General features: G+C 46.3%; 1 protein-coding gene across 1 annotated transcript in view; it reads left to right on the forward strand.

Annotated features, from left to right (window-relative positions):
* The window catches only part of TECPR1 (tectonin beta-propeller repeat containing 1), a 109,765-nt gene that overhangs the window by 82,741 nt on the left and 12,670 nt on the right, over nucleotides 1-14,354 (forward strand). Inside the window, exons 20-22 of the mRNA XM_073543058.1 lie at nucleotides 1,338-1,512; nucleotides 2,506-2,641; nucleotides 3,675-3,767. Of these exons, the coding sequence (XP_073399159.1) occupies nucleotides 1,338-1,512; nucleotides 2,506-2,641; nucleotides 3,675-3,767 (404 nt within the window). The remainder of the gene's footprint in view (nucleotides 1-1,337; nucleotides 1,513-2,505; nucleotides 2,642-3,674; nucleotides 3,768-14,354) is intronic.

Raw genomic sequence — 14,354 nt, forward strand, 5'->3', positions numbered from 1 at the left:
TCTTCAGCTAGTTCTCAATAAGTTTGCTGTGTCACATGACCCTCTTCCCATTGGAAAAATAAAGTTGGATCCAAAATGGCCAACTTCAAAATGACCGCCATTGTCATCACCCATCTTGAAAAGTTTCCCCCCTCCCTTATACTAATGTGCCACCAACAGGAAGTTGATATCAAGGATTTAATAAGAGATGTCATCCCATATTTCCCGGAAGGCAGACATAGAATTTCTGTCTATATAGTTCAAGGTTGAAGGTAGACCCAAAGCCAACAAGTTCAACCTATAACATACCCCTTACATAGGAGAGCATGTACTGGACTAAGTGAAATGTATGATTTGTAAGTGAGATGGGATGAAGAGAGTACACAGCTGGAATATTGCCGGTGGGATAACTTTAAATATTCCAAAAGGGTTTCAGAAGTGGTACGAAAAACTGAAACCTACATAAGGAAACCTCTTTTGTGATGCTGAAGTTCAGTTATTTCCCATCTTTTCCTTCTTACAATCCTGTGTCTGTCTGTGAGACAACTGTCTGCAGCAGGAGCCTCCCCCCACTGTTTTTCCTGCATTAGACATAAAGATTAAGTCCACCCACCCTCTTGGACCAATCTACCCTCCTTGGTCATTTAGCAGCTGAAAATGGAAGACATCAACTTGAAAACTGCATAATATTTTGTAGACTGGTAAATACTGTGAGCAAGGCTGTCTCCTGTTTACTTTCATCATTAATTTGTAGGTTTAGTGTTAAAAACTTGTGCAAACATTCCCAACTAAGTTATTGTAATTGCTATAGGATTGAGATTACGAACTTGCCACATCACACAGTAGCTCTGCAACTTATTATAATGCACACCCTCTAATTTATTATTTATTTATATAGCGCCATCATATTCTGCAGCGCTTTACAGACAATATCATCACTGTCCCCATTGGGGCTCACAATCTGGATTTACCATCAGTACGTCTTTGGAGGGTGGGAGGAAAGTGGAGAACCCAGAGGAAACCCACGCAAACATGGGGAGAACATACAAACTCCTTGCAGATGTTGTTTAACCTAGGACCCCAGAGCTGCAACACTACAGTGCTAACCACTCGCTTTCTTATTTTATATACTAAAGTCTGACTTTGTAAACACTCATTGTTTCTATATTTATTGAGCAAACGACTGGGCATGTTCAAATGCAGCCTGCCCAATCCTTGTGCCCCTTAGTTCTTTAATTCTAGGGAGAAAGTCAGACCATTCCAACACACATTAGAAGGTTGCCCCGTTCTGCCAGCAGGCTCGGCCGATGTTCCCACCATTTGTATGGTTGTTTCACTGATAAATGTCTTCTTTGTAGAAAATGCAAAATCGTCACAAGTGGACCGTGGCTGGGGGTTCCTCCCATTTTGCTGAGAGATATCTCCATTTGTCCAGCAAGAGTAACCAGCGATGATGATCAAGTAGCTCTGTGGGCCATCAGCAACAAGGGTGACGTCCTTTGCCGGCTCGGAGTCACAAAAGGGTCTCCTTCTGTAAGAACGCAGCATAAATCCATGTAATATGTATGTGTACAGCTGGTGTCACACACCCTACGGTCTGAGAACAGACTGCAGTTGTCTCGACCAGGCACGGGGGTCTTCTGACCAAATCTCAGCCGTCTCAAATTCACATATATGAGGCTGCCGACTTTGGGTCAGGAGTTCCACGACTGGTTAAGACATCGACATCTGTACGCGGACCAAGAATGTCTGTCATGTGAATCTGCCTAAGAGAGCTAAAGCTTAAAGGGGCATTCCTATCCCAGTATGTAGTAGGTGTAATAATATATTACACCTAATACATATTGGGATGGGATCTTGGAGATACCCCTTTAAGACTCGAATGAGCAATCACTTGAAAATTGGTCATAGGAGAAGCACAAAGCCTATGGAAATCTGACATGTGGACATTGTCTCTACATATGGTCGCACCACAGGTAAAGGTTTAGATATCTGCCAGCCTACATCTTGTTTGGCCAACAGCTATTCCTCCTGACCCCACACATACACATGCACGCTGGACTCAGCTGAGGATACATATATGTTCTCAATAGGGATCGGACAAGTTGAGCTATAACATTTCCAGCTACCATTTGGGGAGAGTTTGGTTACCCCCCTCCATACACATTAGGTGGCCAACTGATCCCTATGAAACTTGTGAGGTTTGCCTATCACATGCTTAGGCACCTTAACTAGCTTACCATCCTTTCCCCCTGAACGTTAGCTAACTTTTATGATCCTACCGCCTACATGATGAAAGAAGGTGGATTTCGGACTACCGGAGACTCCCAATAACAGTGCAGCTAAGTTGGAGTCACTGATCAGAAGTGTGCCATAGAGGAGCAAGGTGAATATTAGTTACCGCAGCCGATCACCCTGAACTATTGACAGTCATTTTTTTAATTTATCCTCTACGAGTTGCTCACATGTAGGGCAGATATTGTACCTAAAATCTGAAATTATCTGACTCCATGTCTTGCTTTCTAGGGTTCCTCGTGGCTCCATATTGGCACAGATCAGCCGTTCGTTTCCCTGTCAGTAGGAGGATGCCTGCAGGTGTGGGCTATAGCGCGTGACGGATCTGCCTTTTATCGGGGGTCCGTATCCTCCAGCCAGCCAGCCGGTACGTGATCTTCTCCAGTTATCCATCTTTTGCTCTCGTGGCCCCGTAGTTAGGCAGATTGGTGGACATTAGTAATGGGTGACCGCCCCTGTTGGGGCTTGTGGTCGTTGTACCACGACCATAGAAAACCTTCCGTACAGCGGATCATTGTTTCCTGCCTCGTTATGGGACGCTTGGGCCAGGCTCGTGACCGTACAGGTCCGGCCCGCAGTGAAGCACTGGGTAAATAGCAGCCTTATAGCAGAGGTGACCTTCCAGCAGTCTTAATTGGAAGGCAAATATGTATATATGACAACGGCAAATAATAAAGCTCGACCAATGCTTTGATAAACTTGATTCATAAATCTCTCTGGACGAATGCTCAGATGTGGAGGAGAAGGCCGGTCCGGTAAACACAATCTGGATTTGCTTCTCCAAAAATGTGACTGCCATTGTTACATCCTGCCCCCCATACACATTAGTCTAACGTCTGTCGAACCCGCCGACATCCCCTGTCTAATGGACTGATGATAGTTGGGGGGGATAAGGATCTGGCATGTCCGATTTTGGACTCCGATCCTTTTGTTCTCTAAGTGAGAGCCGCAGATTATCTCTGGGAGAACACAGGAGCGCTTGGCAGAGCAAGCGTGCCTCTGTATGGGAGGGCCAGCCAAGATGGCTGCCGGCGTCAAACGCTTCTAGATAATCTACATGCATCATGACGGAAACATTAACCTATGTTAGTGAGATCGGTCAGCTCTGCTATCCACGGGATGGATCCAGCAATTGCCGTCTTTTTCTAAACGAGAGAATTGACCAACAGAGATGTGACCAAAGCCTTAAAGGGGTTGTTGTCCGCAAGATATGCCATATCCCCACTACTCCACTACTTGGACTTGCATCGGTCTTGAGAATGGGGCCCAGTCACGTCCTGCTGCCAGTAGAGAAAAATGGTCTGACCCCTGGCAATCGGACCTTTACCACCGATCCTGTCGATGTGTATGGCATAACCATTTTATTTCTTTCACTCATCCTCATTTTTGTGCATGTTTAGGAGATTGCTGGTATCACATTCCCTCTCCGCCAAAACAGAAGCTACAGCAAGTCTCCGTCGGACAGACGTCCGTGTTCGCCGTAGATGAGAATGGTAAGTGTGCCGACTGTGCCAGTCTCAGGCCGGAACTTGCACGCTCCAATATGGAAATGCTTCCATTTATTAAGAACTGCTGGTAAAGTTCCATTTCTGACGGTTGTGTAACCACTGATAGGGCCGGGGCCCAAAATAGAAATATCCTGCAAAATACATTGAGAAGTGAACAGCTGGCGGTAATCTGGTGCTTAATAGTTTCCAGTGGTATTTGCCCTGTAGGTCAGTAGTATGGCCGTACAGCAGGGGTGATAGTCTGAGCATCGTATGTTGTGAGACCAAAAGTCTGCAGCTTTCAGAGACGGGCGCGACCGGGATCTGGAGAACTACAGGTAGCAGCAGGTCATTGCTGTACGTAGTGTGTCTGCTGACTATTGACCACAAGCACTGCCAAAGAGGCCATTGCTGGTCCGGGTGTTAGAGCATAGATTCGCACTGCATGGGAGAAATTATATTAAAAAGATAAGTCATATTTTAAAATTATTGGGGGTCCGACATACTGATGCTGAGAATGGAGTTACCTGATCCCACGTTTTTGTGAATGTGAGACGTGGGAACAGCTGAGTGTGCACAGTCACCAAACTGAGACGGGTCTACCTTTCATTCTTCATATTAGTCTTAAGGGAACCTGTCACCAGGTTTTTCCCATATGATGTGAGGCCAGTACCTGTAAGCCCTCATATTCAGCATTCTAATATGATGTATATCTGCCCCCAATCCGGCCTACAAGACAAGAAAAAGACCTTTTTATTATACTAAGGGCGGTCCGTTACGAGGAGTGTCGCTGGTCTTGGTCCGGTGCCTCCCTTCTTCTTGCGATGCCGTCCTCCTTCCCTGCTTGGTGTGGATGATGCTTCCTACGTCATCCACGCAGTGTTCCCGGTATCGCACTCCTGCGCATGGGGCTCGTGTCTTTACCCTGTCAAGGGCAGAGCTAAGTAATGCAGTGCGCATGCGCAGGAAAAGACGAAAGCGCGCAGTATTTTACTCTGCCCTCGACAAGTCAGAGAGCGCAATGGAGGACACACCGTAGATGACGTAGGACACATCATGCACATGAAGGAGGAGGGGCCGGACTAAGAAGAGAGACTTTTTTTTTTTTTTTTTTTTTTTTTTTTTTTAGAGTTGGAAGGGACCTCCTGGGCCATCTGGTCCAACCCCCTGCTGAAAGCAGGATTCGCTAAATCATCCCAGACAGATATCTGTCCAGCCTCTGTTTGAAGACTTCTATTGAAGGAGAACTCACCACCTCCCGTGGCAGCCTGTTCCACTCATTGATCACTTTAACGGTTAAAACGTTTTTTCTAATATCTAATCTGTGTCTCCTCCCATTCAGTTTCATCCCATTGCTTCTAGTCTTTCTTTGTGCAAATGAGAATAAAGATGATCCTTCTGCAATGTGACAGCCCTTGAGATATTTGTAGACAGCTATTAAGTCTCCTGTCAGTCTTCTCTTCTGCAAGCTAAACATTCCCAATTCTTGCAACCTTTCCTCATAAAACAGGGTTTGCAGACCAGTCACCATTCTGGTCACTCTTTTCTGAACTTGCTCCAGTTTGTTGATGTCTTTTTTAAAATGTGGCGCCCAAAACTGGACACAGTATTCCAGATGAGTTCTGACCAAAGAGGTGTAGAGGGCAATAATGACTTCACGTGATCTAGACTGTATGCTTCTGTTAATACATCCTAGAAATGCATTTGCCTTTTTTGCTGCTGCATCACACTGTTGACTCATATTCAGTCTGTGATCTATTAGTATACCCAAGTCTTTTTCACATGTGCTGTTGCTTAGCCCTATTCCTCCCATTCTATATATGCTTTTTTCATTTTTTTTGCCCAGATGTAGTACTTTGCATTGTCCCCTGTTAAAAACCATTCTGTTAGTTGCTGCCCACTGCTCCAGTTTATTTATATCTTTTTGAATCCTCTCTCTCTCTTCTCTAGTACTAGCTATCCCTCCTAGCTTTGTGTCATCAGCAAATTAAATCAGTTTACCCTCAATTCCTTCATCTAAATCGTTGATAAAGATGTTGAACAATACAGGGCCCAGGACAGAGCCCTGTGATATCCCACTTGAGACATTCTTCCAACTGGATGTGCAGCCATTTACGACCACTCTTTGAGTCCTATCACTAGGCCAGTTATGAATCCACCTAACAGTTGCTTTGTCCATTCCATACATAGTCATTTTTTTCAATAAGGATTGTGTGAGATACTTTGTCAAATGCTTTGCTGAAGTCAAGATATACTATATCTACAGCATTTCCCTGGTCCTCCCAGTCAGTTGTCGGGGTCGTAAACGACAATAAATCCTCATTCACCAGTCATTCCAAATCATTGTGCGAGCGCAAAACATCTGGTACCAATTAAGAATGACTCAGACACGCAGCTGATTCAGTCTTAGCTAATGTCCCGCATCCACACCTGTCAGGAGCAGTACAACAACTGGCTTTATTTACAAATACACAATACTATATTGAGTGTTAGGGGAAGGCGTGCATTAGGCGGGGTTTATGCAGTATACATCTAGTGTCCAGTCTCTCTCTGATTCGTCAAAAAGTCTCCCGATGGTTACTTCTTCTTCACATTCCTGAGTTATCTTTTTTTAGGAGAAATGAAACTTAACTTAACTCTTTAGACACTGAATTTAAGTGAAAGTGAACACTGGCAGCCATCTTTAATACAGTTACATTTGCATTAGCAAGCAATTAGGAAAAACTTATTGTTTCACAGTATAAAAGTATAAAAGTTATATAAGAAAATATATTTTCACCTTGACAATCCCCCCTAAACACTAAGTTTTTCCCTTAATGAAAGATCCTTCAAGACTGTCCATGCGATGGGAAAAGGGGAGGTGGATTTCTTCATCCAGACACCTCAGAAGCTCTCCCCTAGCGAGAGGCCTCCAGGCAGCTGAACCCTTCACTAACCTCACATGGAGTTCTCCCGCTGTCCCTAAACTAAGTCTCTTAACATCATCTGAGAATGGGGGGTTTTGTCTACTCTCTTGAGGGGAATATACTTAGGGATCTCCCCTAGATCAGTACCATCGTACTCTGGTGGGTCTACTTCTTGATTGAGGAAGGTGCCAGTCGGAGTTGCTTTGGCAATAACCTTTTTATACAAGGGAATAACACAACAAAGAGTTATCGATCCAATTACAAGGAGGGCAATCAGTACTATACAAGCTTGTTGAAGGAATCCCTTGAGTCCACCCAACCAGCCGGAAAAGAAAGATGTGTCTACTCCAGCATTAGTTTTCAATTCTGCTGCTAACCCAGTTATCTTTTTAAGGGCTATCATGGTTTTTCCATTCACCCCAGAGTTCTGAGGGATATAGGTACAACACTCCTCTCCCACCATCCCACAAACTCCTCCTTTCTCAGCTAATATCATATCAAGGGCTAGTCGATTTTGGAGTGTCATTCTAGTGTTAGGGCCCAATTCTTCAACTATACCTTGGAAGGCATCTTGGCTGAAATTGACAAACCTTTGTTCACTGTAATATATGTAATTGATCCATTCAACATTTTTATTAATCTGCACCTGTGGGATTATAGAAGCAAAGCCAGCATAGATCTGGTTCTGGGCTTTAAATTGGTCAGGCACCCCCCTTGGCACTCCAATAGCATCAATATATACTAGTGGATCTTCTTCATAACTCATATGGAGCTGATCGAGGCTTCTCCTTTTCCTGGTAGGTTCATCAGGTATCTTTGGATCCCAGGGTAGAATCTTGAACTGCATAGCTAGTTTAACAAGGGTGCATTGGCCTGTCCAGGCATTTGGCAACCTAGGACGGAGCTTACCATCTCCACATAACCAATAAATGTCATACATATATTGTGTATGTTTGATTAACAAGTCAGTATCTAGAGAACTATTCTCTTTGCAGAAACCTGTCTCGAAGATCCCTACTGGTGTACCTGTGGTGTCGTGGGAATTATAGCAGGTGTAATTGTCAGCTAATACAGTTACTTCTCCTGGGACCTTTAGTTTGGGTTCCTTATGAATTAGTGGGACGTAATCTGGGCAATCAGTGGGCTTCAAACCTTTCAACAAATTCATGACACAGGCAGTGGTGTTGTCATCAGGGAAAAGCAATGCATGTGTGTATAGGTGTGTATTCGCAGCAGCACAAGCAATACATCCTACAGAGATATTCTGGACTTTTACATTGTACCTCACCCATTCTAACCACAAATTTTTCCTTGGGGCTGTTTGTGTTTCTATGGAGAAAACCTCTTGCCAACTGAGACCTGGAATGGGGATCACTTCATTAACTACATTTTGCAAACGCTCACCTGGGCCTATTTTAGGTGTACTGGTAACGGGGGCCTTGGTTGGTCTGAAGCTAATATCCTGAAGCCGTATATGGCCTAAATACGCATAAGGTCCAGCACTAAATACATAATTATAATGCCTTCCTAGTACGAACGTCTGCAGATCAGCAGATTGAGGGCTTTCAAGATTTAGGAGAAGGGGGTGACAGCTTCTACCCCATTTACAGCCCCTAAATGGTTGCAGAAGGGCTGTTAGATGCATTCTCTCACGAAGACTCCTACCCGTCCCATCCTTGGGGAACATGGCTTCGCTAGGTTTATATCCCCAATCATTCCCCGTACTCCAGGCAGCATCTGTCCAATAATGACAATTATTGTTGTCTTGTCTGGTAACACACATATAGAACTGGATGATCCCCTCTACCACCCTTTCAGTCTCAAGGCACTTGACTACATCACAGAAATCAAATCGCCAGATATTCACCGGGGCTGTCAGGTTTACCCAGAGAATAAAGGAACCAGAATTCTTATTTACAATAGGGGCCGAAGAGGTAGGGGCGAGGATGGCCCCCAGTCCCAAGGTCAAAAACAACAGCAACATTTCCCTTAAGTCACTACTGTGACTAAACACTGGTTCGGTCTCTTTTACAGTGTGAAGCATGAATCCAGGTGCTCTTTCCTTCAAGTTTTACTGCAGTGGGGGTGACCAGGATCACCGTGTGGGGTCCTTCAAATCTCGGCTGGAGACAATCTCTGCGCACAAACTTTTTCACATACACCAGGTCTCCTGGCACAAAGTCATGGACCACGTCACCTGTGGATTCTGGAAGAGAAGCAGAAACTGTAGAGTAGGTGTTAGACAGTTCCTTAGACAATGCAATCACAAATTGTACAACTTTATCATTTGTCTCAGACAACTCTTGTGGCCTAATGTCTCCTATTTTAGGTGGAGCACCAAAAAGAATCTCAAAGGGAGTCAGGCCGTGTTTTCCCTGTGGGGTGTGTCTGATATGGTATAGGACCACGGGGAGCAAATCTGGCCATGGGAGTGGGTGGTCCTGGCTCATTTTAAGCAACTGGGTCTTAATTGTGGAGTTCATTCTCTCAACTTTGGCTGAACTGGAGGGGTGATAGGGGGTGTGCAGACCCAAATCTGTCCCTAACATGTGCCACAATTCCTCGTAGACATTGGCAGTGAAGGCTGGGCCTTGATCTGATTCAACAACTTCGGGAATTCCAAATCTGCACGAAATTTCAGTGATGAGGTTCTTAGCTGTAGTTTTGGCAGTCATGTTGGTCACTGAGTAGGCTTCGGGCCATCCTAAGAACATATCCACAGCCACTAGGACGTACTCATACTTTCCTGACTTGGGCATCTGAATATGATCAACCTGGATTCTCTGCCAAGGGTAGTCTGGTTTGGCAAGATGCTGAAGTGGAACCAAGTGGAACCTTGGCGGTGGCTGTTGGGTTACAGATGGCACAGACTGGGCAGGCTCTTGAGTAGGCTGTGACAGTGGTAGAGATTCCTGGGGCCCAGTAGAGCTTCTTGATACAGGCCAGAGCTTGGTTCTTTCCTCGATGAGTTGATCCATGAGCCCATGCTGCAACGGCTGGATACATTCTTTTGGGTAGACAGGGTTTCCCATCCACCTTATAGAGTCTAGGAAATTGGTATTGTCCGGCAGAACTACGATTCCCATGAATGGCTCCTGCAGCTTCCCACTGCTTCTTTTCTTCTTTAGAGGTCAACTTTTGTTCTTCCCACAATCTCTCTTCAGGTGGTCGGGCTGGCTTCCAGACAGATCCGGTGGCAGGGTATTCCATTTCCATGTCTTCTATCAACTCCCTCTTCTTTCTTCGGGCTTCGGACTTCTCAAAGTCTCGTTCTTCTTCGGCTTGGGTAGCTTCTTTGGTTGCCTGTTCTCTTGTTTGTGCTCTGGTAAGCACAGGCATCACAGGTGTATCAGTGCCTTCCCAACAGGGTTTTTCTGGTGCTGTTTCTTCTTCTTCCCACTTTGCTGAGACATTCTTTATGGCAGCAGCTTTGGCAGCTTGATCTGCTAAATGGTTTCCTCTAGTCTCCTTCGAATTGACTTTCCCGTGAGCTTTGACCTTGATCACCGCAATTTGTACAGGTAGCTCCAATGCCTTCATCAGGGCTTTAATCCTTAGTGCATGTTTAACAGGGGTTCCTGTAGCCGTAATGAACCCTCGGGACTTCCACAGGAATCCAAAATCGTGACAGATTCCATAGCCGTATCTTGAGTCAGTGTAGACATTGGCCGTCTTCCCTTCTGCAAGATAACATGCTTGTTGTAGGGCCACAAGTTCGGCTTCTTGAGCCGAAAGGTGAGGTGGCAAGGCTTCAGCCAGAAGGACTTCTGTTTCAGTGGTGACCGCATATCCAGTGTGGAACTTGCCATAAGAGACTGCAAATCGAGATCCATCAGTCCATAGTTGCAAATCAGGGTTGAGAAGTTCTTGAGTTACCACATTTTGTGGTGCAGAGGCTTCTTGTTCCAGTGCTTTTACACAGTCATGCGGGTCATCAGGTGACCTCCCGTCTGGTAAGTCCTTATACCCGTCAGGGAACTCCCCCCTAGAATGTGGAAGCAAAGTGGCTGGGTTGATGGTAGTACATTTCTGGAAGGTGATGTTGGAGGGCAGAAGTAGAGAGCACTGAAGTCTGAGATGTCTTTGGCTCGTTAGATGCTTAGGAGATGTTTGTTGGAGGACAGCAGAGAGATCATGTCCAGCTTGAATGACCAAGTCATGACCAAGTGCTATGTCAGCAGACTTATCCAGAAGAACATGGGCTGCATGCACAGCCTTGAGGCAGGAAGGAGCAGTTCTGGCAACAGGGTCTAGCCTGGCTGAGTAGTAGGCCAGAGGACGGAAACGATCAGCATGTTTCTGTGCCAGCACACCAGAGGCATGTCCTTCAGATTCTGAAACAAAGAGATGAAACGGCTGAGTGTAGTCAGGGAGACCCAGAGCAGGGGCGCTGACAACAGCTTCCTTGAGAGCCAGGAAACAGTCCTTTTGCTGAGCATAGATATACGGATTTTCAGCATGATCCCAGTCCGGTCCTCCAGTCTTGAGGCAATCATACAAAGGTTGCATGAGTCTTGAAGCATCCGGAATCCACTGTCTGCAGTAGGTAATGAGTCCTAAGAAAGACTGCATAGCAGAGTATGTCTTTGGATAAGGGATATCCTCGATTGCATGTTTTCTGTCCTCGGTGAGGTGTCTCGAGCCTTGAGAGATGCAGTGTCCGAGGAAGACGACTTTCTCTTTGCACCACTGGACCTTGGCCTTTGAGACTTTGCAGTTGGCAGAATGAAGAAAAAGGAGCAAGGACTCAGAAGCAGCAAACAGATTCTCTTCAGTTCCACAGAGGAGTAGGTCATCAACATACTGGAGAAGCGTGACATGAAGATTCTGTAACACCCACGGATCCAGGGTCATCTTCATAGCATGAGTGAACTGGTTAGGGGAGTTCTGGGCACCCTGTGGTGTCCTGTTCCAGGTCAGCTGAGATCCTTGAAACGTGAAGGCAAATAAAAACTGTGAGTCTTCATGAAGCGGGACACTGAAGAAAGCATTAGCCAGGTCAATAACGGTGAAGAGTGTTGCTGAAGTAGGCACTTGAGAAAGCAAGGTGTTTGGGTTGGGTACCACAGGAGTTTCCAAGATGGTGGCTGAATTGACTGCTCTGAGGTCCTGTACAAGTCTGTACTTCGGAGGGTCTCCCTTGGTCATCACGAACTGGTCTGTCCCTGTAGTTTTGGCCCTGGGACCCTCTCGGCCTCAAGCGTGGTGATCCATACCGATCCTGAGCCTGATACACCATAACAGGTACTTCTGAGGCTTCTGCCATATACATGGCTGGTTTCTTCTTGCCTTTGTCCTTCTGTGCTTCCTTCTCTGCTTCCTTTTCTGCTTCTTTTTCTTCCCTTTGAAGCATTTTCTGATAACTCTTCACAACAGTGAGGGCCTGTTTTAGGGGACCATCAGGTAATTCGGGACGAAGCTTCATGACCTTATCCTTCAGTGGATCTTCCAGACCATCAATAAAAGCACGGACCAACAAGGCTGCCTGCGTCTTCACATGAGTTGAATAACCCAAGTCTTCAAACTGCATAGTTAGTCTGGCAGCGTATTTCTCCACAGCTTCACCAGATTCTTGTTGTATATCCTGTATTGATCCTGCTTCGTCACAGAGACGATCCTGGGCCCACTTTGTGAGTTGAGCGATAAACTCCTTTCCAGACTTGAACTTGTTGAGAGGTCCTGCTTTAGTGGGGTCCAATTCCTTCATGATGGTGGGGAGAAAATATTCGGAGGCTTTGATTGAGGTGATGCCTGATAGATCAGACCATGTAGCCCCGTAGATGCTCCTAGTCTGTTCCAGTTTCCTTACATACTGCATGGGAAATTTGTCCGGGTCAGGTAACTTGTTAACAATAGCATCAATTTGTACCGGAGTGAAGGGTTTGTATTTCAGCTTCAGCCCTTCTTCTTCTTCGTCATGTGTCACTGCCTCATCCTTTGGGGCAGTTGGGGGTGCTGTGGGTATTACCTCATCCAGGGGCTTTATACCTGTGTGCATCAGTGGTATCATGTATTCAGCTACCAAGGGCATGATGCCCTCTAATCCGGATTCATGGTAACAGACGATCCTAACTTCTTGTAAATCGAGATCTGGGGTTGATTGGAGACAATTCTTGATGACTTCAACGTGTTCCTTCATACAGGGGCCCAGTGGGTATCCAAAGAGTCCTGAAGATATCAATGGTATAGCCAAAGTTCTACGAGGAAGTGTATCTCTCCCTAGCCGTCCTGCAAAGATAAGCACTGTCTGTAAGGCGGTCTGCAATATTGTACGGCAATGCTCGGGTGTCCTGTAATCATATATAGGGCCTGCAGTGTGTAACACTATATCACAGGGCAAATTCCCTCCCTGGGTGGACATAGCGTCTCCTGGATGCAAGGGGCCATAATTGGTAAGGTAGGCCTGACACTCTTGGGTTATGGCTGGGCCTCCCTTTTTAGCTATCTGTTGGGCCAAACCACCTCTATGCGACAGGGTAGAGTTAGCTGGGTTCACTATGGCTCCTACCTGGTGGGTAACTATGTCCCCATACCCCACTGAGAAAAGAACCTGGGAGCCCTGAGGTGTGATGTAATAGCGTGAATGACAGGGGAACCAGATTTCAGGGTCATGGGGCAACCTAGAGGATTTGTTGAGAGGGGTAGGTAGTGGGCTCCTTCCGGGCCGGGGGGATTCGAACGGACCTAATAGCAGTGGCGGGGCAGGGGGAATTGTAGCAACCTGATTGTCAGAATCTTCTGATCCCTCATCATCTCCGATAGCTTGGCGCCTCATACGCATTACGGACCGGAAAGCCGTACTGCCGGTCAGGGCATCAAGAGTGAAGGGACCTTGACCAGGTGTATTTACAAATATCACAGTGGGTTGCACCGGGAGACTAGGCCCAGAGGCCGGAACAGAAACAGGAACATTAGAGGTGGGAACAGCATCGGTCGGTGCCGGAGGTTTCTCAGGAAGTGGTGGTCCCTGATAGTACTCGCCGGAAAGTGTTACCAGCGGACATAGTGGCTGGGGAGGAATTCCGGGTGCACCAAGATGGCTGCCGGTGGAGGCGTGGCATGCCCCACTTCCGTCCATGGTCTGGGCGGAACCCCAAGGACGGCCCGCCCCACACACACGGCAGGTTTCCACCCAGGTTGGATTCTGCACGCCACAAACAGGACACACCCACGCTTCTGGAGAGCTCGTCTTGTCGCCATTATAGGGAGGTGGTTGGGACTGCATTTTCATCATCAGTGGCACGGCGGCCATTTTACAATCTATAAGATCACAGTTCAAAGGCATTTTATAACCAAACACAGGTTCCGCATTGTCTGATCCTCCTTCCCCATCAATCTCTTTCCATCCTTCATTCTTCAAGCCTCGCGCAACTCGCAGATGAGCTTGTGCTTGTTCTAACAATCCTTTATCTTTCAACATGCCTCGTTTGTTCTCTATGAGATTATGCCACATAGCCGGCTGTAATCTCCCTGACGAGGGCAATCCTACATGCTTATACAATCTCTCAACATTCTTGACTGCCTTCTTGCCTTCCCGTGACGCTACTATTGCCTTGACCTCCACAGCATCCTCATCTAACTTGTGGGGTACAGACTTCTTCTGCTTTAAGATACGCAGCATGACTCTTACAGAATACTATGGTTCTCTGCAGAAAAACCACTGGTAGCGATATCAACACTGATGTTC

Source organism: Dendrobates tinctorius, unplaced genomic scaffold, assembly GCF_039654945.1.
Source record: "Dendrobates tinctorius isolate UK_male_01 unplaced genomic scaffold, ASM3965494v1 ptg000129l, whole genome shotgun sequence".
Classification (NCBI taxonomy): Eukaryota; Metazoa; Chordata; class Amphibia; order Anura; family Dendrobatidae; genus Dendrobates; species Dendrobates tinctorius.